The 27,594-nt window shown below is 33.6% G+C and overlaps 1 protein-coding gene across 5 annotated transcripts; it reads right to left on the bottom strand.

Moving 5' to 3' along the window:
- Ntan1 (N-terminal amidohydrolase 1) lies at nucleotides 1-24,537 on the bottom strand. 5 transcript variants are annotated; one of them, XM_014351730.3, is made up of 8 exons: nucleotides 24,327-24,537; nucleotides 14,337-14,436; nucleotides 4,855-5,042; nucleotides 4,707-4,772; nucleotides 4,241-4,423; nucleotides 2,401-2,609; nucleotides 1,972-2,133; nucleotides 1-340 (listed from the first exon to the last, which is right to left on the bottom strand). In XM_014351730.3, exons 3-8 carry the CDS (start codon nucleotides 5,039-5,041, stop codon nucleotides 215-217), a joined length of 933 nt encoding a protein of 310 aa, XP_014207216.1. In that variant the 5' UTR covers nucleotide 5,042; nucleotides 14,337-14,436; nucleotides 24,327-24,537; the 3' UTR covers nucleotides 1-214. The 5 variants fall into 5 exon arrangements, with proteins under 5 accessions (XP_014207216.1, XP_014207218.1, XP_014207220.1 ...); XM_014351732.2 differs by lacking the exon at nucleotides 24,327-24,537 and adding an exon at nucleotides 23,806-24,025; XM_014351734.2 differs by lacking the exons at nucleotides 14,337-14,436; nucleotides 24,327-24,537 and adding an exon at nucleotides 9,532-9,609.
- Nucleotides 24,538-27,594: the final 3,057 nt, after the last annotated feature.

Raw genomic sequence — 27,594 nt, 5'->3', positions numbered from 1 at the left:
AAAAAAAAAAAAAAAAGAACAAAAAAATAAAACCAACAGTCACGTGTAAAAAACGAGAGTACAAGCCAAAACAAAAACAACGTCCGACGCAGTGATAATCTCTCGACGTGGTGGTATGGCTTTTGTAAAATCAGTACGACAAAGGCGTGTGTACAAATCACGCGCAGATGACCCTCCTGGAATCGGAAAACAGAGGTGTACATTAACAGGGAGGCTAGTACCGTAACGCCATCCAGTTGCCGGTGTGCTCGTCCCGGCGGTAATAACGGGGCTTGTTGTCCGGAAAGACGGTGATGGCCGGAAACGGATTGTCCTGGATGTACTTGAGGGTCGCGCGGATCTAGAAACAAGTGTATGGATTGGCCGAATTTGCGCACGAGCTTGTATTGTATTATATTAGAGTCTCAGCGTGGGATGTATGGCCACGACGTGCTCGAGGCATCCGCCATATAATAATTTTATTGAAAACGAGGAAGAGGAGTATACAGGTACAGCGCTAGCTTGTTTGTGCTTGCAAAGATAGAGAGGGAAATGCCGCGATCGTTGTTTGTACAGTCCGATTGCGTGCAGCTCGCGGCTTAGCAAAGTTTGATTGGATTGGGCTGGGAAGCGCGGTCGGACTTGATTATTTTTAGTGGAGTAAAGCCCAACTTGTCTGCGTTGTTATCGATTGATCAAGAATTAAGGAAACAGTGATGGCCGGCCAAGGTGCACATCGTATTCGGATGGTCTATCCTAGTGATCTTATACTGAGTGATCAGCCAATGCTCATCTCCAGATGAACCAGATAATTTTGAAACATTGACTTATCTACATAAGCAAGAGCTTTTTTTTATCACTCATTGTAACATCGCCTCCTGTACTTAGTGATCTTTACAACGGATGATTAGACTAAGCTCATGTCGATGCTAATAAGTTGATGATTTAATTATTTCAAAGTCATCTGGTTATCTGAAACAAGCATTGGCAGATCACTAGTATATCCAAGGTACGGCTATTTGAGTGCTGGAATGCGGATTCGAGGAATAAAATAAACTCCAGTGGTAATAGTGTTAAATCGTTCATTTGTGTACTACGGCTTTACAATTATCGTTGTTACTATTACATATAAGCTTCATGTTCTGAAAATACTCTTTGATAAAAAAATTGCCAAATAGAACAGAAATGACATGCATGTAATAATCAAACAGCATTATTCAGGTCAAAGTATTTAATTATTTGTTTTCGTACCATTAGAACTCGATTGAAATCCAACTTTGATACGATTGGTATTCATTTAAATTAATTGATTTTCTTTTGATGTCATTCAATAAATAAGTAAGTTAATAATAAGTTTAATAAAAAAATAAATAATAAGTTTTTTATCCACAATTATTTTGATGTACGTGTATGGGGATATGTTTCACGTATACGCACTTTTACCTGCATTAAGAGGTACATGACCCTATAGTATCAAGTTAAACCGAGGGCTCTGAGTGACATTAAATAAATGATGGTCACGTCGGATAGACACGCATTATTAGTTTGATAACTTTATAAACCAATGTAGCATGTGAAAAAATATCTTTTAACATATCATCACATATTATTTATCACTTACGTAATGTTAGCTTAGACCCTTGGTCGGTAGAAATGGGACTTGACAATAGGGTCACACTCCTATGTTTTTTTTACAAGAATTAATACAGTGATACCACTACCACTCGATATTTATTGTTCCTCGAATTCATTTGCTATCACAAGAAAAATTGAATCTATAAGTTTTTTTAGTGTCAAGTCCACCGCGGGTCAACCCAAAAGTACTTTGGGATCTGATAAAGAGGTTAGAAAAACAGATGATTATAGTTAGTGATTAGCAACCTTTTAATGCGCATAGTGTTGTAGTGGGTGACCACAAAAATTTATTTGACTGTACAGGTGGATCGTAAAAAATATTAGTTGATTGATAAAAAAAAGGTCAATATACGATACCTGAGAGACGAAATGAGGAAGCTCAACTTCGGGTGATGTTGACAAATGCTGGAGAATAAACTGGTCGGACTGGGCGAGCCAGAGGTCGACGCCACGTAGGGGCTCGTAATTAAATGGTCCTATTCTCAAAAGACCGAGCGTGTAGTCGTAGATGTCGAGAACCTTTTGAACAAAATTATAGAGTACTGCCTTAATTTGATTATTTATTTGCTGCTTCTTATTTGATAATCTGTAATGCCTATTATGGCAAAGTCACAGTATCATATTAAATTTAGTTTTGGACAAAGTATTATTACACTGCAATTTGTAAACCAATCAAATGTAATTAAATAAAATTAGTAGTTAAGCCCTTCAAATGCTAAACATTCAGGTCTGTCTTTATACAAAAGTTTGCATCATGAATAGATGGTAAATATACAATTCATATACCTGTTGACCACCAGTCAAATGTCTCGCGCACCTGAGCTGTGCATCAGGACCCTTATCCGGAAAAGTGGCTGGGAAAATTTCGTTAGTCTTGACATTCAGACCAACGCCATAGATGATTGGCCAGTGAATACCACCTCGAATAACTGTGTTGAGTTCACCCACACAGCACAGGGTCAAATCTATCTCAACTGGTTGCTTGTGAAAAGCCGCTTAAGTAGACAATAAAGATTTTATATTTTATAAAATGTTTTTATACCTTGGAAAAAAAGGTAGCAATCAAGCTTTTTATTACGCTTAATAATTTTAGTTTTAATTTTTTTTATAAATATTTTTAACATGAAAAAACAATTTTTTTTATTCTTAACTACTAAAGTTATTAAACATCTCAATTATAAATAAATATTTTTTTATTATTGAAATAAGCAAAAATGTAATAGCTGCATTTCATATGATAATTGTTTTTAATGAAATCTGTGATACTATTAATTTTTTTTAGTTTTAATAATTACTTATATTTTATTTTTAGTTATTTTGTACTTATTTTTAATTACATTTTTAATTTTTATTTATATTTAATTAGTTAAAATACATTTTTATAAATATTATCTGTAACACTTAGTACTGTAAGAAAAACCTTCAGCTGTAAGAAAAGCCTTGGTTATTAGAAACTGAAACCTATCTTCAATTAATTCTGTGTATTTAACATAAAAATTATGAATTTATAAATACTGTTGGTTCGTCGTTCATTATTGATTTTTTTTTGTTTTTAATAATGACATTTTAGTTCTTTATGACACTTGCAGGGTTACAAAAAATTTAAGTAAATCATCCACCATATCATTAAATTTATAATTTACAATTATATATATAATTAATTTTTTACAATTTATTTTTACACAATTTTTTATTATCCAAGTACTAAAAAAATAGATTTATTAAAAAAAAAAAAAATTTCAAAAATTGTAAGATTTCATAAAGTTACTGTTTTAATTGTAAACGAAAATAGTTTATTTAGAATATCCCAAAAAATATATGAATATTCTATGAAAAAAATTTATTTTGGAGATAATGAGTGATATATTGTATTTCCATTTTCACTAACACAGTTACATCAAAATTAAATGTAAGTAAATAATACAAAAAATTTTAAAATAATTATTTATTCAAAAGTCATGTTGAAAAATGTTTATTTGTTATTATTATTATTATTATTTTTTTTTTTTATAGCATCTTATAAATAAAAAGTTTAAAATAAAATTATTTTACTTTTCTTCTATAAAATACTAAGGATAAACATTTTTATTTTAATCATGGTAGGGGTATGAAAGAGAGATATTCAACTTTCTGCTTCATTAAAGTTTAAAATGTGCATGCACATCGTACAACATTAAAGTTTTATGTGATCTTCGAAATATTCGTTAGTATCGTTGCTCACAGCCAGTCAATCGATGTAATTCTTACACATACTCCTTAAACAGACATCAATTAACTATTGAGTACAATTTTTTCTAAATTTTATTGTTAATTCAATGAAAGTTTCTTAGTAGAAGAGCTAATTTTTTACACAAAAACTAGTGTAAAATATACAAAATTCGATTAATTAATTACTTATCGCCTAAAAGATGGTGGATCATATTTAAACTCGGTACTAATTTTCTTTGTGGATGTTTTCACCCACGTAAATTCTTTCTTTCAATCAGTTCTTTGATCAGGTACACCTTTTTAATTTCAAATATCAAATCTTTCAATCCTTGTGAATTTTACTGACCTCGTACTCCATTGTTACCAATATTTGACCTTACAGATGAATGTACATACCAATGAATAAAATCAAACTCACACATAATATTACAAAAAAGCTCGTCAGAGTATCCACGTGGATCAGAGTATCCTCCGATCAGTTGTAGCTCAAAGCGTCCCTCAGGAAAACCAAGTGCCAACTCCGAGACCCTCTGTATCATTTGTGCAGCTGCATCTTCGGTTCCTGAGCCATCTAGATGTGCCATGGCCGACGTACCTGATCCTATGAGTAAAAAACAAAAAAATGTTTTCTTCCCCACGAATGAATAATAACACGTGCTCAGTGTACTATTTACAAGGTGTGCTAAATCATCGTGTAAAACTATTATATATGCATCATGTTTGACGTATTTGTTTGCTTGCCTTGACTAGCCAAAGACACACGATTATTTAGCGCATTTTTATGGTTAGAGGGTTTGATTCTTTAAAAGGAAAAATTTTCATTTCAGTTACTATTAACGACTTGTATGTATTATTTATCTTAAATAAATAAACCCAAGACTCACCACAATGCCTCAACACGCAGATTATACACGTGGTCGAGTCGTCTGAGCCCAGAATTGTAACATTTTCTGTAATACACGAAAAAAGAAGTAAATTAACCCTCGTAGTGCTACTTGCAAAAAAAAAAAAAAAAATTTCCGACAAACTCACTGTCATGTGGCATAGTAGCGGCCATCTCCCTCTGCTGGACGTATAGCAAGCCCGCCGGTCCCACCAATTTTGTCGGCATCATGTGCAACTGAGCCGCAGTGTCGCGATAAATCGGGTGAGCCTCGTACAAAACTCGGCTGTTCGGAGGCACTTTGTCCTGCAGGACGCCATTCAACACCAGAACCATTCTGTATTACAAAAAAAAAAAAAAAATCGAAGACTCTTCAGTTGGACAGATATGAAATGAAACGAAGTTGCGCAACTTTTTTTTTTTTTTTTTTTTTTTTTTTTTTTTTTTTTTTTTCTCGTAAACAAAAGCTGCTGTATTGCACAAATTTGTAAAAGCGCGAATCTAATGTAAAACCTTTATTTTGTCCACTAGATTAGAGCTGATGATCTCGCTCACTCGTGGTCAAATTAAATAGTGAAATATTTAACTAATTTTTCCCATTCCAGCCTATACTTAAGAAGATGTGCCAATGTATGTGCACGAGAAAAAGTTTAAAATGCAATTTCATGTGATAAGCTACTATTAATACCTACAATTAATTGAACGCAGGTGTAATATTATTCCAGTCTTTTTTATTCTTAAGACTATTTTTTAATGCAGTTATGTAAGCGTGTGGTAAAAGTTGAGGTTCATTTCTACGCCTCGAATCACAACACATTTTTTCGTTCCTCATGATTTATCTTAATCGCAATATTGCAACCATGTCTCCAAACTGGACATTAAAAGTGATTGCTTTATACGTATGTTCTTTGCGTCAACATATTTACGTGTACTTGATTTGTTTCGCGTTAAATTTGTGAAGAAAATAAGTAAAAACTTGTGGCACACGGGGATAAGCTTATCAAACTCGATTCTCGCTCATCATTTCGAAAGAGGAGCAAGTTTAATGTAATCGTATCAGCGATGATGGACATTACGTAAATTTCGAGCTCAAGTTTTACGATGAAGAACTAAATTTAGAAAAAAAATGCGATTAGGAGCGCCTCGTTGCTTGCACACGTTGAAAATATGAAGATAGAATTATTATCGACAGAAGACGATCGACTGATGAAATGATCTTCCGTCATCTCCATGATTTTCACGTTTTAATCCAGTGTGCATATCATTAGCTTACAGTTGTTTTCTTCGACATTAACATGATGGAATGATTTCAAGTGAGTTGGTACTTTTATCTCTGACGCTGGAATTTTTGGAATAAAAATAATACCGAGTATATTATGCGTTTGATGGGTTTCTTTGAAAACTGGAGCTTCAAGTACGAAATTTTTTTTACCATCGCATCTCCAATAATCATTTTTTCAATGTTTGTAAATCTTGCACGTGTAATCACAAAATTTACTCGTCGTGCTTGTAAAGTACATGTAAATTTATGATAATACAGGTTCCCTCGAGTTTCAATAATTACTTGAACTTCAAGTCGATGTACCACTTTTTCGATTGTTCAAGTTCAATATGAAAACCAGATAGCTCTAAGGTTCCTTCAATTTTACACCGTTTGTACTTATGATAATTTATTTCTCACCCTCCTTACATTCTTCAAAACAAAATTCAGAGTTTAATTGAATACTTGATCTACTATAAATCGCTAATGCACATGTCTATTCAGAAGAAAAGTAAAAACATACAGTATAAAAGTATGGAAATTTTTTTTTTCCCTGTGAGTTTTAGTTTTTATCGATTCGTTATTTTGATGGTATCGTACAATACGGAACAGTGCAGATTTAAATAGTTTCTTCCACTCAAATTTGCTCATACGCTGTTGTATTGATTAAAAAGTAGATCATTAATTTGAGTACCCCACGCAGGCATGACTCAATAAAAAAAAAAAAAAAAAAAAAATACTCACACGTACGTGAATTTCTTACTCGCGTCGAGGAAAACAGACAATCACGTAGATAAGAAAGTACTGCGTGAATTAATTGCATTCTCGGAATAACTGTCCTTTTTTTTCTATATCCGTGTTGGGTACTCGAAATTACGTTTCTATGCTATCGGCGACGGCTCCCGCTTGGAGTCGAGTTTGTTTTTTTTGTAAACAAAAAAATCGTTTTATTTCGATGAAGAATAAGAACTTGCGGGAACAAAAATTCCAAAGTGCTTTGCGTCCTCGGTAAAAAAAAAAAAAAAAAAAAAAAAAAAATGTATAACCACGTTCGCAATTGAGGCACAAATTTACGACAATTGCGTCCTTCGAGTTGAAAAGTCGCACTTTTTTTGCCTATCGGACGAAAACTACTTTTTCCACCCCCGAACAATAAAATGACGAACGAGAGTCGGGCGTAAACGTATACTATTTATCATTCCGTTGTGATTCCGTAAAGTAAATTCGTTTTCAACCCATAAGCATAAATAATACGTTACATCAATGGACAACAATCATAAAGACGTTTGTAAATAAAAAAAAAAAAAAAAAATGGTTTTACACGAAATTCGTTCATATATGTGACCCTCTTCTTTTACATCATAAGATCACAGTGCAGAAAATACGTATACAGTCACGATTATAGTGTTTGGTACTTTTTGCAACAAACAATATTCTATTTTAGTAACGAGAAATAATAAACCATACATTTGCGTTTTTTCATTCACAACTTGGCCCAAATACCGCCAGGTACGTATATATATATATATATCCACATACTAGTACAACACGTAACACAACAACGATAAATCCGAATCATTTAAATATAATCACTAAAATTAATCACCCGTGATGACACTTGAGCGTAAAAGCTTGGGGGGTGGGGGGGTGGGCACGCGTTTTGTTTACTCGTCACGAGTGAGTGTGCTTGTGTAAGCGCGGAAACAGAGAGAGAGAGAGAGAGAGCACTATAGTTGTAAAAGCACGGGGGTAGCTATACATACATATGTGTGTGTGTGTGTGTGTGTGAGTGAGTGGTACGGATATTATGTATAGATATACGAAAAGCGAGGGGTCACGCGTTATAGGTATACACTTACGCTTTCTCTCCGCGGTGGCACGACCTTTCGAGACGGAGGCAATCGGCTCGACTAGACACATCGTTCTCGTGGCCTCCGGCCTCTGGCGCGCGTTCGCGAGCCTCCATTCAAGCGGAGGGAGGAGATGTATGTAACATACATATACATATTATATACATGTACACGGGGAAGAAACAAAGTGGCGGAGAGGATGAGCCGGAGAGAGAAAAGAGAGTATACGAAAATCGGCGCACGATCATTAACGATATTTGAGTCCGTGCGTATAGGTACGGTTTACCCTGTGTCTCTCTCTCGTTACTATACTGGATGGGGTACCGGAGTGAAAGAGGCTCAATCAAGTGTTCTTGTATTGGCAATGGATTTTTCATGGGAATAATTCCATCGTGTCAAAAAAATCCATACTCGAGGTATTCGCGTGAGTTTTTTCGATACGAATAACCGACTTACATCCGATTCGAGTAAAAAAATTACAACAATTATAATAATAATACCAATACATATGTAGCCGTCACAGTAATCCATTGTAAAACAATTTTCGATTCGCTTAAGTTTCATCGACATTATTTCTTATCTCAAGTTAATAGTTCGTTCACCGTGTTGATCATTGAAACACTTGCTAGCATTTTAATTTACGCGCATCAGTGAATATCGTCCTGGACTTGGAGATCTTACGTATACAATCAACGAAGAATCCAGATAAGTGGAAAAGTTTGTTTCCTTGAGGAAAAAAAACAATTAAGTGTTATTCTTTAAAATAAAAATTTAGAAGATGTAAAAAATTTTAACCTTTTTTTTTTATTTATTATTGCAAGTGTGCGCGATTGTCTTTTTCAAAACTACAAGGTGGAAATCCTTGGGCACGTAAGCAACGGAGGAGGCCAGGAAAGAAAAAAAAAAAAAAAAAAAAAAAAAAAAAAATACAATGAAAAATAAGAAGAGACGAAAGCTCAAACTGTTGAGAAGATATATAATCGGCAGGAGTATGTATGTATGCAAAAAAGACCAAAGAGAGCGCGTATGCAGGTACATAATGATAGTGAGGCCGTACAACAAAGGACAACAAAGGGAATTTGGACGCGTGTGCGAGTGAATATGCCGAATCGGTTGACGCGAGTGTGCGAGCACGGAGCACCAAAGCGATAAGCATCTTGTGGAGGAGCTGCGGGTCTGCTCGAGAAAAAGACAAGGTCGAGACGGTGGCGTTCCCGTGAAGCGGTTGTTTGTGCGTTATTCGGTGTACTTAATATACACGCTACCAACTTACGCGCTCATCAGGTATACTGACTTTGAAAAAAAAAAGCCAATTTTCGCGTTCCCACCTTTTTACTTTCGTCCAACTCGTTTTTTTTCTTCAGGAAAGAGTTGCCATGCTTACATTTCAGACACTTGTGATGAATCTGTGACGAAAACGTAATGTCTGTCGGAGCTGATGTTTTTCATTAACAACAATTTGATTAATCAAAGCTGATCAAATTAGTGATTAATCACCGATTTGATGATCACTCGAACGCGAGCTTGAACGTGTTAAAAAAAAAAAAAAAAAAAACTATGAATTCCATCCGTGCGCTTCAAACACATTTTTATAAAATATTATGGACAAAACTGAGTGTTTATGATTTGTAATAAGAAAAAAAGTGATTTCTCCTCAAGTTATCCGTACCCAAGACAATTGACGCGTTTCATGGCAGTGAAAGGACATAACTTACCGGGATAATCAGTGTACACTTATTCGACAAAATAATACACTTTCATAAAACCGACTTATCGACAATGTTTATTTTTCAAGGCGCAATCGTTGAACGCACACGCAAATAACTCATTGTCTTCTAGTGTATATACTTATATACACGGAAAATCGAAGATAAGCCGAGTGTAGGTATACTCCGACCAAATGAGACGAAGAGCAAAGCATCCGGCTCTCGACAAAGTGTGAGAGAGAAAAAAAAAAGCTGCAGCTTTGAAAAGAAACAGTAAATTGAAAAAGTGCGCGGGGGATGTAAAAGGTGGTAGCGATTGTCACGAGAGTATATTATCATATGCGCCGGTTATTGACGAGATACTGATCATCAAGGGAGGAAGGAAGGAATCATTATAGCGAGCAACGCAGTAACAATTTGCAAGGCGACGAGGCGTGGCGTATCGGGTATTACAGTCGAGTTACCGCTTAGTCTCCCGCAAAAGGAACCAACCATTTGTAAATGTGTATTTTGAGAATTGCGAAGTATCATTTGCTTTGAAATTCCACAAAACCGAGTGAAGAATTACTTTGTAAGCATAAGAATTAACTTTGCATTGAAAAAAAAAATATATATATATATATATATATATATATATATATATCGTGCTTAATTTATATAATTATCAGAGAGAACGTGTGTTTTAACTTTGTTTTTGATGTAAAGAAACAAAGTTTCATAAAATGTAAAATGTAAATCTTTAGCTTCGAAGTTCTTTGCGATGGATACCATGTCGGGAGCATAATATATGGCAAGACAAGCACCAACTGCTTTAATATTACAAAACTTCTTGTTGTACACCTATACATTGTTAATCATCGAAGAATTGCTTTTAATTTCCAAAGCCAAGTACAAAGATCACTTTGTCGGGAATTTCGATACCTCGGCTCGTTTGGACTCGCATTTTACTTACCTCGTAAAGAAAGAGTATTATTAATAAGTATATCATGCTCACTTTGTTCCATGGTTTTTAAACGTGACTGCACCACATTGTCGTATGAAATTGTTTCAATATAGGTGGACTGTGCAAAGTGACAAGGCGTCATTGGACAACCCGTGGAAAGCAAACTCTGTTTCTCAACGTCTCCCACAGACGCCACTAATATCGAACGACGAATACGAATACGGAGCGAATGATCGTTTTGAGTAAAATGATCGGCATTTCCAAGACTATTCGTTTCATCGAGGAGTTGCACGAATTTTTTTGCTCAACGCTCGAATGACATGTGGCATTGTATACCTCACGAGGTAATAAACCAAAGGACTGCGTCGTAAAAAAAAAAAAAAAAAAACCACAAACCCCTTACATCAACATATATGGGTTGTAGGCCATAGATTGGACGAACATCCGTTTGATCGTCCTTCAGCTGATTCACGCCGTGCTTTTGACCAATGGTAATCTCACAAGAAGCTGCTGGACTAAGACATAAAAGCGTCCAAGGAGCCATCACTTCACGGTACACGCGCATTGCAGCTATGCAAGTGTGCCATTGGTATATATAGGTACCTATAACTGTAGGACCATAACACGTCGTACTTACATGCACACGAATGGATATATAATATAAGCACGAGCCGACGGACCCAACCGAAATGATGAACGCGAGATGTGTTGTGTATGGGGGGCTTTAATTACATTAAACTCCAAAACAGCGAGTACGGCGAATGCGTCGAACAATCAATTTCCTCCCCGCGTTGATCATCAATCCGCTAATAAATTACTCGCGAAGCTTTCATCTCTCGCCACACCGCAGCGGTTCCATCCACTTTCCGGAAGATCATAATGATTAATTGGCCATTCTCGATGGGATGGGCAATCACGCGATCCCTCCACATTAATTGTACATAACGTAGTCTCCAACTGTAACATTATTACGGACCTCCCCCCCTAAGCAATTTCAATATTGTCTGCATAACCGGGGGATTATGGACTTTCCACTCGTCGCGTGAGTGTTGCGACATGATATACATCTCCCCGATGTGGCCTTGGCCATGTGTATATCATGTACCATTAATGGGTTTTTCGAGATGAGACGATCTGTTGGTTAAAGCGGTGATTATCGTATAGATGCACAGGAGAGCGAGGGTCGAGTGTTTTCTCATGCCTCTGCGCGTAATTGTACGGATGAGGAATGTTTTCTTTCGAAAACTGGGGGGGAGTGTAGAGAGAATTTCATTCGAACGGTGTCATATGTAACATGGTGTAGTGTAATGCCATTCTCATCCCCTTGACACGAAGTCGCATTTTTACAAGGTGAGCCAAATGACTATACTGACATCGTGTTGTGCAACCTGTTCATCGATTTGATCTACGATAACTTGCGTGCATACAGGTGCATCATCAGACAGTATATCCGTTTGGTTTGGCTTGGCCGAGGCTCAAAGTTGAAGCAACTTTACACAACAACCCCACGTTCAACCTAGCAAGTACCTGTTTTAATCATAGTATCGGTTGTTCAAAAAAAAAAAAAAACACGTCACACGTTGTTGCCACAAAACTGTCGACAGAATATATGGGAGCAAGTGGCGAACGAATCGTTGCAGCGAGAAGTTTTGCTGAAAAGTACTGTTGTACAAAAGTAACGAGAGACAGCGCGCTCGGGCATATTTCCATTGGAATTTTCCGACGAGGGTATACGGGCCAAAGAAATTTTCCCAAAAAGCGGGGGAAGGGGAGGGGGTTGGATGGGGAGAGAGAAAAAGCGGACTGGGAGCGTGTACCAACGTGCAGGTATACATCCTAGAAGAGATCACTCCAGCGCATCTCCGCTGCGAGTGCGCGACGGACAATGGGTGACAATAACGCCTCGTTGTACCTGATATGAGTACATGCGCGTAACGGAATCTCTTGCCGTTTGAAACCGACGATCCGTAATAGCTTCGCCGTCGCAACAATGCCGGAGCAAGGGCGAGCGGAGGAAGATGCTTTCCTCTTGTTTTTCCCCCTTCGTTGTACATTCATACGCACACACTACTGGAGTTGCGTGCTTTTGCACGTGTCATTTGGGGACCAGGATTATTTTCACGAGGTATCATTGGGAGGAGGTGTTTTTCCCAAAGCTTTTTCTCCGATGCTGTCCCCAAAAGCGGTAACCCTCATTGTTCCAGCCTCGTCCGAGTGAATGAAATCCACGCCAGTGTCTTCGTACCGCGTCAACGAGCGCGAGGAGGTACGCAACGACCCGCCCGAACAAAAGAGACGTCCGTTTATCGAGAGCCGGGCTCGAGCGAAATAAATTGAGCCGCGGTATAGCCAAAGAGCCGCTATTATTCGTGGGCTCATTATGCAGCTGCTGATCGCTTAGCGTCCCCTTTTTTTTTTTTTTTTTTTTTTTTTTTTTTTTTTTTTTTTTTTTTTTTTTTTTTTTTTTTTCATCGTCGTTGGCTCTTTGGTACTGAGAGCTCCTCAGCAAAACACCTCGACAATCTTTCAAATAACACAAAATGGATAAATACGCATAATATATGTATATGGACTCTTTGATGTTATTCAGTGCTCTCATCGTGAGCACAAAAGGCTCGTGCGGTTCTTAAGGGGTTGTTGTTTCAAAAAAAAAAAAAAATACAAATACAAATTCATGTGTCCAATTAGATGATGATACATCGAGGTAAATTTAAATTTGTGGCAAGGGTCGTTTTTGCATGTTGTAAGCTCGTCGTTTGTGTAGTATTAAATATTACGATCTGAACATTTATAAAAGTATCCGAAGATAAATAATAATATCAAGGAGAATGAACGCATTGACAAATTTTAGTGATTAAGAATTCGTAAAAGACTTTTAAGCAAAGTGTCAATCAATCCAAAGTATAAATCTATGGAGTATCACTAGATACTTTTCGAATATATATATATATATATATATATATATATATATATATGTGTGTATACTACTTGTCCCGACCTAAGGTCCCGACACGCAAACAATTTATTGAATGAATCAAAAATTGAAGAGGAAATGTTGTTCACGTGATTCGTGGGAAGTAAACGGCAGTAAACAAGTTATAGTAGTTTGAGAGTTATTGAGAATGGAAAATATTCGAATTCCACTAAACGATGCATTTCTTGGATTTCTGCATGAAAAGCATGAAAAATTTTTTTGTATTCTCTGAATTCTTTTCCGTGAATGCAAGTTGTACTTATCTGATGTGGAATTCTACGACACAAAGATACAAAGAATATAACAGAACTTTTAAAGGAAAAATGAAGAGATCATTGTCAGCGATAATGCGAGATTCTTATATATGAATCAAGGAATTCACAGCTTTGGCTATTATTTCTCAAAGAATTTTGAGATACACGCCTTAATTGGGAAGTACTAGTGAGAACTTTTTCTTTTTGACGTAAAAAAATTTCCTCTGAAATTTTTTAGGAAAATTTAAAGTCATTGTCGTAACTTACAATGTTATTTAAAATAGTGCACAACAAAAATTTATCTTATGCATAAAAGCAGGAAATACGCAATTATCGATTTTTCTTAAAAATGTCCAATTATGCTTTGTGCATCGTCTTTATTTCATGAACTACAAATATTGTAAGCAAAATGAAATGTTGCGTACGTGATTGCCAGATTTTTTTCTGGTTCGTGAAAGCGTACGTATAAAAAATCGCTTCATTTATTGGAAATAATGTGCCAGATATTATTTTACCCACAATATAATAAAATAAACAATAAAACGCTTTTTGATTAAAGATTGCTCCACTCGTTTCGCGGTGTTTGTATTTGCAGGTATTTATTAGTTAACGTAATAAAATCTCAACGAATTTTCCTACTCACCTGATATTGAGATGTTTTCCACTTTTTCAAATTCAAACGCAAGACACCCTTGTCATTCTCCTGTGGCCAAGAACATACGAGTCTTCGAGTTGAAACTCATCTATAACAAAAAACATTTTTCGATTACTTTCTCCTCCACAATGACAAGGTGCAAACAATACAATCACATTTAACGATATACATTCCCTCTTAATATTCATGGTAATTCCTTCTAAAGTCGTTAGTACTAAAATGCTTAAATAAGAAACCATACGACAAACAATTGTGAGTTTACCTTCCAACACCTATTTTATAAATTTTTGTTAGTAAATCGTTCTGCCCTTTTTTAAAACTGACTTTTGCAATAAAAGTTCCTTTTAGGTGCAAGAAACAACACTCGGTTTTTCAATAATAATTCGAAAAAACTGACAAATATTAATTTAAAAAACGTTTCTGATGTAGTATACTAAGTAGTATTATTTTGGGCTTGCATTACTAAGTTCTGGTATTGCCATGGGTGGCCACAATACCAAGTCAATTAGGGGATTCACAATTATACGTCAACATCGTGAAAAAATGTATGTTTTCCTTTAATTACTGTAGTAAGTATCGTTTTGAGTAAATATAACGTTATTCAATAAAATGAAATTAATAAATTTCAATGCATTTTTACCACGATAAGAGTTGTCCTCTACATAAACCTCATTTAATGAATAAGTAATTTATTATTTTAATAAAAATATATCGATAACTCGAGAGTTTCGTCATAACCGAATCAACCACAACAATAACTTCGTCAATTAACCTTAATTAGTCCAAGTTGAAACATAAACAACGTCTCTTTAGCATAATTTACAGTCCTAGTCTTTCTATAGCGTATCTAGCGCACAACGTGCACCCCAGATAATGTTCCTTTTCTCCTCCCCCTCTTCTCTCTTAACTCTCACGTTGTGGCCACGCAAAAACATCGTTACAAACAGCAAAAAAAAAAAAAAAAAAAAAAAAAAAAAACAACAGTAACAACACGACATTTGCATACAGTGGCCAAGCGCGTGCCGTCATTATCCATATTAATGCACACAGCCGCGACTTCCTCCGATTGTTCTTATCATTCGACGCTGCCTCGGTCTCCCCCCTTCGTTTTTTTCTCTTCCCTCTGATTTTTTTAACCCTCCCGTCTCTCCTCTCTTTCATATTATTACTTGATTTTCCCGCTCTCGGGTGATTTCCATATACTCTTGTACACGTACATGCCGAGTGACGAGCGCGTTTCATTAATTATTATTCACCAGCGAAGAGAATACGAAAAAAGGGGAATGCGGCCGATTCGAAATCGAATTCGATAACGGAGTGCTACATTTGCTCGGTACGCTATTACGTGCCGATGTTGGTGTGGATTATCATCCGACGACTATACGATTTTTTTGTTTTCGACTCTCTGAGTTAATCGGGAGATACTGGATTTTTTTTTCTTTTTTTTTTTTTTTTTTTTTAATCAACATTGGTTTCATCTGCGAATGAGGGTTGTTCGTAACAATTATTTTTAGAAGCGAGCCAAACACAACTCGGGAACGATTTACTTTATCGGAAGCGCGCGGCCAACGATGCGAAAAACGCGCTGGAGTCGTTCGGCCGTGAATTTGACGTGGGCATTTGTGCGTGTACCATCTGATATGCCCGTGCGACACAGAAATTCGCGTTCCAGATGGGTCCATTGTATCTCGGAGAGCCTGGTTTTAGCGATGAAAATAATATGGACAGAAAAAAAGCTGCAGGCACACTTTTTAGTACGCACCTGTACCTCGCTGCGAGCAAAATTTATTCGACGTCGAGACAATGGGCACGTGCCACTGTTATGATATTCGTAAACAAAAAAAAAAAAAATGTGTATTCCGTTGTAAGAAGCTGCAGTGCAACGTAATGGGATGTAGTTTTCATTATGGGTAGCTGGCGATCATTATTACTCACATTAGCTGACTTTCAAATTGAAAGAGCGATTGGTGAATGGATTTTTCCAAGAATTTGAAAAAAATATTTCATCAACATTAATTGTTGAATATATTTAAGTGCTAACGTAAAATTTCATCTCATTATTTTCTATGGAAGTTTTTAGAAATGATTTCGTCAACTTCAATGTAAACGACTTAAAATAATTTCATGATTAAACATATACATTCAATGTGAAACAAAAATGGGAAGAAAATCATACAATATCTTATACATCTAAAAGTATTTTATGCAACCAAGAATAATAACATTTAATATAAATTTAAATTTGATTTTTTTTAATTTTTAGTTTTTAACATACAACCATTTCTTATACCTACAAGTACTTTAGAAAATTCGTTTTATTAACACGTGATTTTATTGCTGTTACGTAATTATAAACTATATACCCTAATGAATGAAAAACATATAATCAATAGATATATATGATGTTACATATTTATTTTAAAATATCAGGGGTTGTTGTTGAAGTACCTAAAATCTCTTGATATGCGAAAAAAAATAGTAATATTCGATACATCATTTGTATACTTGTAGTTATTATAATTGTCATCGACGATTTCAAGTCACGTATGGCGGCCACTCACCGAGAGACCAATAAAAAGTCATTAACGCGAGACTACGACTTATGATTCAGATATCAATAAGTGGGCTTTAACGAACGGCACGTTTCGTTCTTCGCGTCAACAAGCCTATGGCTCTCGAGATTTTTTGCAAATCAACCCTCAAGAGATTGAACGATTCGTCATCCACATGCTCGAGCAATGAATCCACGCATTACCTTTTTTTTTAATCTAAACATCAAATTATTTTAATTTAATGGCAACTATATTCGTAAGTCACGGCGATTTAAATTATTAACGATAAATTTTACGGAAAAAATGGAATACCATAATAAGGAATATTATACTGCTATCCAAGAAATAGTGTACAAACAAAGATCAAGTTGCTTTTCATGCAACTGTTTTTAAATTCAATAATAATCATCAATACTTCCCGATAACTAGACAACAGTCGTTAGCATAAATTTTCTCGTCTGTTTTTCACTTTGGACTAAATGTAAAATTCGTCATGTGATTTGGCAACGGTATGATTTGCGCGATGATTAGTAGTTTACCCACGAATGCAAGATTTTCATCGACACGTTACCATTGTTCGACTGCTTTCCCTCGAGCAACACCTGTACAAGTAAAATAATTATAGTTCGATTTAACGAGCGAGAACAAACAAAAAAAGGTACAGAGGTAGTGAAGTGTGTATTGCACTCGCTCGTAATGACACGAGAAAAAAAAAAAACTCTCAACAAGCGTGTATTTTACGTTCAACCTGAGAGACATCACGATCAATTGTGAACAAATTAATTGAGCGCGACAAAGCTGGACGTTATAGCATCAAATTTGTACGCTGATCAGTTTTAGTAACAAATATTGAGCACCAGGTTCGAGTGGACACTACAATTATACATATCTTCCTCCCTCTCTCTGTCATTGATTGTTCGAAAACGCGTTAATTAAGATCCAAACCGGATAAATCAAATCAAACGTCGACCCAATTATCTTAATTGAATGTACTCCTCGACACGCTCGACTCGACTCGGTGAAAAACGGAACTCGTCAACATTTATCGGCCTTTTGTAATTAAATGCCTGGATAATGTTGAAAAGAAGATTTAAAAAAAAGGGAAACTATTGTTCAAAGCAGAAGCAGATGGACATGTGAAGCAACGTGATCGACGCTCCCAAAACAAGTGGACTGTAGTGCTGTAAATGAAAGTTATACTTTTTTTTCTTTCTTATCTTACAATGACTTAAAATACTATAATTTTTAATTAGTCTGCAGTACCTGACAAAAATTCTTTGATGATTACAATTTAATTGTTGATGATATGGTGAAAATTATATAGCTGGGAAAAAAACTGCAAATGTTGGTTAAAAAAAAAAAAAAAAAAAAAAGCTAAATCGGATTTTAATTTGGTTTTGGGTTGAAGAAACAGCCAAAATATAATTTGAATGATAAAACCGATTATTCAAAATAGGTTGGAGAAATAATTTATTCAGATTAAGATTCAAAAAAAAGTTCATTCATACTTGGATCGAAAAAACAGCTAATGGAGTATTGATTTGTACATTTATTCTCCATTGCACCACATCGATGAAAACACTATGTTTATAATAGCAAAATAATTGATTAATAAAACATAATCAAGAGCTTGCGTTATTTTTAGCTGTGTAAAACCTAATATGTATCCTTAGAAATAACAAATCCTTCAATAAACCTCGAATCATGGTTTAATATGTGTAACAACTACACACGAAAGGTAGAAAAATATTACGTTGGTTCGTTAAGTCCGTGAAAAAATGTTTTCATAAAGAAAATAAAATAAGAACACGAAAAAAAGTATTCGTGACCAAAGCCTCAACAAAGGCGAATGGGCAGTCAATAAAACAGCAAAGGTATCTTAAATCCAATCTTGTCAGGCGATAGTTTGAGAGAAAGAGAGAGTCACCTCGATTGCACGCAATAGCGGTACTTATCATGCCACCGCTGCTGACGCGAGTAATATGCTGCCTCTCCGGATTTGCAGTTGATTCGGGCTTATTAAATGCATCGAGGTATAGCGCAATGTACACAACACCGACCATAACGCTTCAATGTTTGTTTGTCCATGTGCAGGTGCATGGGTATGTTTGCAACGATTTTATGTGCACAAATGTGTACCTTGCGTTTGCTGGCTTATTATAGTGCTCAAACGAGCGCGTACGTAAAAAAAAATATATGGTACAAAAATACCCGCCGTTTAATTTGGTAATCAAAATTATCGAATATAACGACTTTTTTATTTTTTTTGAATAAGCGAAGATAAGAGAATTTTCTACTTTGAGTGTTACTATACTTGGAGTTTTGACAATTTGATGGTCTGCTCGTTTATATTTTTGGATCTTCGATTAAGTTTACAATAATAAAGTTGTTTTTGTAAATTTTGCTTTTTCTATATGGTCTTATGACCATATAGAAAATATGCGTTTTTGTTTAGAGCTGCAAAAGTAGTGTGTATCGCAATTAAAGGCATTTCCTGGATGTTGGAAGGGTTTTTTTAATTAAAATTATTGTATTTTTATATTGTAAAATTAATAAAGTTTCATTACTTATCGTGATTTAAAGCAGACGTCTTTTAATTATTAAGGAGGTTCCGGCAAAAATAAAAAATTTTAGATAACGCTAAAAGAAAATTACATTTTTTTTAAAAACATTATACGTGCGTATGATTTTTTTCAATATTTTTTCTCAGACGTATTTTCGAGAAAAAAAAAAATTTCATTTCATAATTTAGCGAAGATTTTAGCTCTCATGAGGGTCAATTATTAAATTGTATTCAAACTACCATGTAAATAAATCAAAACTTTTCCAAAAAAATTCACCTAGTTATAAATAAATAAGTTAAAAGTTATCTGTCTTTTGAAAAAGAGTAAACGAATAAAAAAAAATCACTCGAAAAATTTTCATAGTAGTTACATTTAATAATATTCAATTAGTGACCTCCGTAAGAGCCTATGTAATTTAAAGTAATATTTAAATACACAATCTATCATGGAATAAACGAAATTTTTATTTTTGTGTATACATGTACAGGGAACCTTAAAAATATACGCATCCGTTCGTTGCTTACATAAAACTTGAAGTGGAAAAAAAGTTTCCGACCGGGTTAATTATATGAATACTAGGAAAGTAAAGAAAAAAAGTTATATCCTGCACGCATTCTCGTAAATTTTTTTTTTTTTTTTTTTTTTGTTTACAAATCAGTCAATACTATATACAGCCCAGATTTGAAATTTTTAACGTGAAAAAAAAAAAATAAAAAAAAAATAAAAAGCGCAGCGTATGGTTTTAAAGTAACTTTCAAAATATAGCATGTTTCTTTAGACTAGAAAACCATAAAAAACATACATAAGGGTATTTTAGTTTACTCTACAATTTTTAAACTGATTAATCAGTAGATAAGTCAAATAACGTTTTCGCCTACTTAATGAATACTTAAAGTTCAAGCACATAAAACGATAGAAACATTATTTTAATCATGGGAATATATCTAACAACTATATTTATGTGATACCAGTTCAATGTTTAACATCAGATTGTATACTGCAACATTTTTCTAACACATCGAAGTATAGAAAAATTTCTGCATATTGTCCCGACTCATGATGATTATTTTTAGGTTGATCTAACGAATTTAGTCCACGCTATGATGTTCTCGTTATTTTTTTTAGAAAAATTTTCGCTAAAAAAATCGACCACCTGAAATACGCGGAATTTATTAAAAATAATACTTCGACTTCAATTAAATTTCAATTTTCATACAAATTACGGAGACTTCAAAATGTATTCTGTATGCACAGTGTCGGCCCATTGGTAAGAGAACGATTTTCGAGATATGCAAGTAGTGTGTATCTCAACTTTCCGGGAGCCATTCATAGTATCATTACTAATTGACACTCATTAAGGCACACGTCCAGACGTCCACGTTAAAAAATATGTGATTCTATACAAAAATCTCAAAAACAAGTAGTCTCAAGTTGTGACCAGGCCAGAACTAAAGGAGGTTTACCTGCAGGAAAACAAATAGTTTTTAAGCTTATTGTCAAGGAAACAATTGGTTAGCTGTTATTATTAGAAGGTATTCAATTTTTTTTCCTTTCCAATTATTGGACACTTGACACTATTGCTCACTACAGCGCATACGAGTGTACATACCTTAGATTGTCAATTTTTAATGATAAAAAGTATATGGCTTAAAACATTCATATTTATGTTATTTTCATGCTTACGCATTGTTTTTCAGTTATGATGATTCCAATGAAAAAAAATCAAAAGTACATCTATCATATTTTAGTTAGATTTTTCAAAATAAACGTTTGTTTTATTCGATATCAGATTAAATCTAATAATTATTATGCTTTGCTGATTACGTATTCGACCGTACAATATACCTCCTAAAATTCGGATAAACAAGGTTCACGCCAAATGCAAATCGTTCATAGGGGAAAATTTAACTCGTTAGTTCAAAGTAATTTTGATAAAAGGGTTAACAAAATAAATTTAGTATCAATAAAAAAAAAAAACATTTTGGCCACCAGGAAAACCCAACAATAATACTAATATGGATAGCAGCAGCCAAGTGGATTACAGTAAATATAGCAACAACAAAAATATCAATAAAGCTCGTCCGGAATCCAATTTCTGCACAATTTGCAGTAGGAGTACGAATAATAAACCGAAAACTTCAGGGCAGGTTTACTGCATGTCTTGCTGTTTTTTTGGAATTGGTATTATGTACCAACACTTTGTCATATCTATGAAGAAACTGCACTCCAATAGTAGACGAAAAAATACATCTGAATAATAAATACGTGCGATGAAAGCATGGCTGTATAAATAGATGGAAGATTATAAGGTATATCTACTGCAATTTTTAATGTACATACATACATGTGGCCTTACGATAAAATGGTTAGGATTTCTGTAACATTTTCATGTAAGGTAAAAGTACCGATGCTGGGACACACTTTTTGATTATGTCCCAATAGTGGAGCAGTTAATAACTAATAAACTTTTGAGAATTTTGTCATGAAATAAATTAGTTTCAGATTTTAAAAGTGGTGTCTTATTATATCAATAAAACTTATCATCTATTTTCAATTGCATTACAATAAAAAAAAAGTTTAAAAAAATAGCTTTTTCCGGCTTTTTCATTATACGTGCAATTCAAAACATAACCTCAAATTTCAAATGTCCCATTGATGCAACACATAGATTCCATTGAAATAACATGTACGTTTCGCCATTGGGACATCGCGTACCACTATTGGGACATGCATTCTCAATGGTGTTTCGCGTTAGGTACAACATTACGTAGTAAGTTTTTATTAATTATAATTATTTCTTTCTATGACAAAATTATAAAAAAATTGTGTGATAAGTAGGAACACAAAATATATAAATAACAATTTAAATGTTCATGTTGTCTCCTAGATGTGATTTTATATGAATTTTTAAACGAAATTTCACCAAAAATCGTCCCAGCATTGGTACATTTACCTTACGTTTTTAAATAATTTTTTTTTAACGATACATGTAATTAAAATACCTGATCAACTTTTCAAGACCAAAAAGGCAATTTTGTTTTCCATTTAGTGGAATGTCTTCTTGATTTTAAGCTTGTATTTGAACTATATCGTTAATTAATTTTTGTTCAATAATTATTAGAAGACATTACTGAGCATTAATTTGAAATGAAAAAATGCCACTGTTTGTAACACTGTTTTTGTACTTCCGGAACTAATTTATAATTAAGTAAATCTGAAACTTTAAAGGTAGAAAAAAATATGTCCAAAGTTGGCTAAATAGAATTAAAAGAAGCATATAAATATTTATTGGAAAATTTATTTTCTTTAAGAGTTTCAATCATAGAATATTATTAAAAAAATGGATTTCCTAAACCGATAAAATTGAAATAGAAAAACCGATTAAAATTAAATTTTATTCTTAAGTGGTGATTGGTATCCAAAAAAACTCAAGTTTTATCGAAAATTATAAATGTAACTACGAAGTATGACTGATTGTGAAGAAGTCAATTTTTCAAAGTTGATAAATAAAAAGTTTAAAAAATTGAAATCGAAATTTTTTTAGCTATAAAAAAAAAGCATCCTAAGGTTTATCAAAATCGGTTGACAAAAGTTTGAGATTATCACTTACCACACCCAGCCACACGCTCATATACACAGAGTGTGAGAGAGAGATAGACAGGCATACATTTTCACCAGACTATACTTCGATTTTAAACTTCAGAAAATATAATTATTTCCTGTTTCCTCAACATGTGGTTTTTCGTTGATTACAAAGCTTTTTCAATGAGGAAACAAAAACGTGAAATAGGTTTTTCAATAATTTTATTGACATGCAAACCTGTGCTGTACCAAATAATTAAAAATGTAAAACAAAAAATGACTTTTTCTCACATTGCCATTTATTTATTAACTTTGTACTAAGTCCCATTTTAGTTTCGAACGTGTTTATACTAAAATTAATCCAATTGTTTAAGTTGTCATAAAATTAAAAATCATTTAATTAATCACAACAAATAAGCTACTTATTTACAGATATTGGAATACGTGGTCCAATCAGCTAACTCGAAAGATACAAAATATATATGAGAATAATTAACTTCTCGAAAAACAATAACTTTTATCTATGATAAATAATTTGAAGGAAAAAAAAAGAAACAAAATACAAAGACATTGATAGCCTGACCGCAGTCAAAGATTTGAGTTTAGATAAAAGTATATACACCAATGGTTGAAACTCAGTGGCAATGATTTTATCGAAACATTTGGAAATCACAAAAGATATGATATTAAAACTACTCGGAGTATTTTAACCATGTTAAAATACATATTTAAGAATCAAACTGCATCAGAAAAGTTTACCTGTTACTTATGTGTTTCAACTGAAATTAGCATTGCCTCTTGGTTTCTAAGAACAAACGGAACCGCTTTCTATCCCACAATTGTTCCCAACACACACTTAAGCTCAATATTGAACAAACGAAACTTTACAGGACAAATAACTATTAAGAAATATTAATTACAAAAACACGATTAAGACTGTGTGATGTCAAAGTGAGCATTAAACAAACGAAAAACGAAAGAGTAGTACGTATACGCGTGTGAAAAACAGCTGACGCATGTCAACAATGGATGTGTCAGTTGTGTGTATATCTATACACTGTATTGTTATGTATACGTGTAACGTATACAAACGGAGGCACGATAACAGTGTGTATAATGTATATACGTATGGATTGGATTATGAAATTATTAAGACACAGCGTGTGTGTATGCAATCGTATGGAACATCAATATGAAACCAAAAAATGTTGAAATGCTTGGATCGTCTGTTTTTTTTTTCTCTTTGTTTTAACCGGAAGGCTAGATGTTTGTCAGATCACCTGTCAGTCGGAGGGGTTAGGTCACTCGTATTGTATACATTTCGTTCCTTTGGCACGGATATCTTATATTTTATCGTACTGCTTGACAACTTCCTAATATAATTGCGATGACAAAAAATTTTTTACTACTTATAAAAAACAGCTAGTCAAAATACACTAGTAAAACACTGAATGCTCTCTCTGGAGTCTTTACACACACTGATATAGTGATGCTGATTGCTGATGCGCTGTACCACTCCGATTTTCATGCTTCGACTGCGCAAAAACGGAGACCGAATAAATAAATAAGAGAAAGTTAAAATCTTTAATGAAAAAATTGTAATACAGTTGAAAATTTTAAGAATTTCTTGAAAATATTTTTTATTTTTTTGTAATTATAATTAAAAATGTTATGTTTTAAATAACAATTTTATCGATATTAATCATAGTAGTAATAATAATAATCATAATAATAATAATTTTTTTAAAATTATTTCAATGAATTAAATAATGGGATTTAAATGAAAATAGAGTGTCATTAAATATTATTATCGATTTAACTCTTTATTTCGTACAAGTATTTAACAGTTGTGCAGTGTAGGACGACTGTAGTTTTCTTTAGCCAACTGATTTACAAGTACAACTTATTTTTTCCAAGCATTTGCAGTATTACTAACATTTTTTAATATTATACTAGTATTTGTGTTTTACTTACAATTAATCAAATACTCAATTTTATGAATCGAACAAAGACGTTCATGTTACACTTGAATATTGTGTGTATTTTTTTTTTTTTTTTTTTTTTTGTAATAAACCATAAACATATTTATAAATTATTACTAAACTTAAAAAAAATGATATCACGATTCTAAACAATAGTAGTCACATTGCACGACAAAGGTAAGTATGATGGTTTATGATGCTACTTATTATTTTGTTTGCAGGTAAATTTATTTTTATTTGAATTAATATTTATTTTAAAATTTTGGTTTCTAAATCACAGACTGTACTTTGGTGACATCTATAAAATTGTCACTTAACGTGTTTGTGATAATATTAGCAGCTGGCAAAGTAGATATCATTCAGTGCGTCGATTATCACCAAGCTTTCAATTGAAATTTGAAATGCAAGTCGAGTTTCTTGAGGAAAAAAAACACATTTATCAGTGTAGTGACTTATTTGAAAAAAAAAAACCATTGTTTTTATCAAGAGATTACTTTAGCACTACTTAAAGCAAGTTTTACACCATACTAAAATCTTCTCAACAGTTATTTTAAGCGTTGAAATCTCTTGTAAAGATTCTGCTTATTCATATACAATCTCTGAGAACTTGAATAAGAAATCGTGTTGAAATCTCTACACTTTAATTTTTTTGAAATATTAATACCTACATATATTTATGCTTACAACTTGATTACTCGATTCCTTCATTCTTCTAAGCAACTTTTTTTCGTTTCATATCTAAATTTTATCACGACATACATTTTTTTATTGGGGGGGGAGGGGAAGTATAAACAAGTACCTTTATTACAGGAAAAGATAATAAATGGTCCTTGGAAAAAAATTTCGTTGACTTTTGGCTGTATGGTTTTACCACACGAGTTTATAAAAAATGTGATCTCAATTGTATTGTAACTACAACTCAATAGTTGTAAAATTATTCGTCGAGCGTGTTAGTACATCTCGAAAACACGCTAAAAGATTGAGCAACCGATCCCACATCATATCTTATCACGTTCTGGCTTCGCTTCTTATCTCGACTTCAATTAATGCGTAAGCCTAGCGCGAGAGTTATCAACAGAACGCACTTGTCATGGCACATGTGCAAGTGCGTGTATGAAATGTGTACTTGGGAAAATAATGTTACTCGTGGAGAGCAATGTCTGCATTAACGGCAAAAGTTGAATGTATGTCAAGTACTTGTTTTTATGATTATTATTATTTTTTTTTTATTTATTTTTTTTAAACAAGGTACTTTATGAAATTCGCTTTTTGCTTATCAAGGTGAGAAATTCGTAACTGTGGACACTGCAATGGACAAGCGTAAATCATGATTTTGATAACGAAAAATACTTTCAACTGATTTTTAGAGGAGGTACAGTTATACAAAACACACTATTAGCAACTCCTTGTATCGAAAATTCCTTTAGTTTTATCATTCTAAGTGGGAAAATTGTTGATATTTAATTAAAAAGATTCTATTAATTTTCTTTAATTATATCATTTATTATTTCTTTATTGGTAATTCTTGATTTAATACATTGAATTAAAACTGGATCGTCTAATCCTTCTTTGAAATTTCTTCAAGTTATTTTTCTGTTAAACATAAAATTTGTTTATTTATTCTTTATTTACACAGTTGTTCTTCATTTAATATCCTATATTTTTTTCTGACTTTGTCATTTTTTTTAAGCCATAAAAATTCGAATACTTTATTAAATAAATAAAAAATTATTGTATTTAATAAGCTACATGTTTTGAACACAAATTTAAGAAATTATTTGTTCTGATGATTTTTTACTTAGACTTTACTGAACTAAAGAAAAAAAAAAAAAAACGAGCCAATTTAATCTAATAACCAAATAATTGAATTTATTCAAGAAAAATATTATAAATTATGACAATGAAGTGGTGGAAAATAGTTTGAGATTAAAAAATTAGAAAAAAATAAAAATTGAAAATTGATAAATAAACATTCCCTCCTCTAAATAGTATTACAAATCATATTCCTGTTAATTATTCAACATTAAAGTCTAAAACTCATTACAGTTCTCCTTCTCTTGAGTTTGTAAATTCACGTAATCATTAAATTTAACTTTTAACAGAGAAAATTACGGAAAGGAAATAAAAATGAAGAATATTATCAGAGTTTTTAATGCAACAACAAATCAATGTAAGATTTTGAAACAGGTCTGATGAATAACGTCATTTCGCATCTTTTCTCTAAGAATAACTGTAGATGACAATCCTTGCATCTGCAAGAAAAAAAAAAAAAAATCACCGTCAGATGGGAGAAAAATTACGACCACAAAATGGTGTTTGTACACACACGCGCGCACGCACACATTCCTTGTACTGTCAATCCCCAAAATATCCTTAAATTTCAAGTTCCATCGCTCCTTCGATCAACTAAACTCCAAAGTCGCAAAAACCGCCCAGAGAAACAGGCTGACTCAATAATCGTTCATCCGCTACGCCCAACGAACCCCGCTGTGCCCCCCCTTTCCCTCAAAGCTCACCTGCCATCATCCCCAGAACCCATAGTACGGAGATCACCCCCCCCCCACCA

Source organism: Copidosoma floridanum, unplaced genomic scaffold, assembly GCF_036245765.1.
Source record: "Copidosoma floridanum isolate Cflo_tuat_1 unplaced genomic scaffold, Cflo_Japanese_pri ptg000012l, whole genome shotgun sequence".
Lineage (NCBI taxonomy): Eukaryota > Metazoa > Arthropoda > Insecta > Hymenoptera > Encyrtidae > Copidosoma > Copidosoma floridanum.
Note: the sequence above shows the minus strand (reverse complement) of the source record. Positions and strands in the feature narration are given on the sequence as shown.

Coding starts and splice junctions, on each gene's coding strand:
- Ntan1 (XM_014351730.3), bottom strand. CDS start 5,041: ATGGTTCTGGTGTTGAATGGCGTCCTGCAGGACAAAGTGCCTCCGAAC. Junction 4,424..4,706: donor CTGCGTGTTGAGGCATTGTG/GTGAGTCTTGGG, acceptor TTTTACTCATAG/GATCAGGTACGTCGGCCATG. Junction 2,610..4,240: donor GCTTTTTTGTAATATTATGT/GTGAGTTTGATT, acceptor TGTCTACTTAAG/CGGCTTTTCACAAGCAACCA.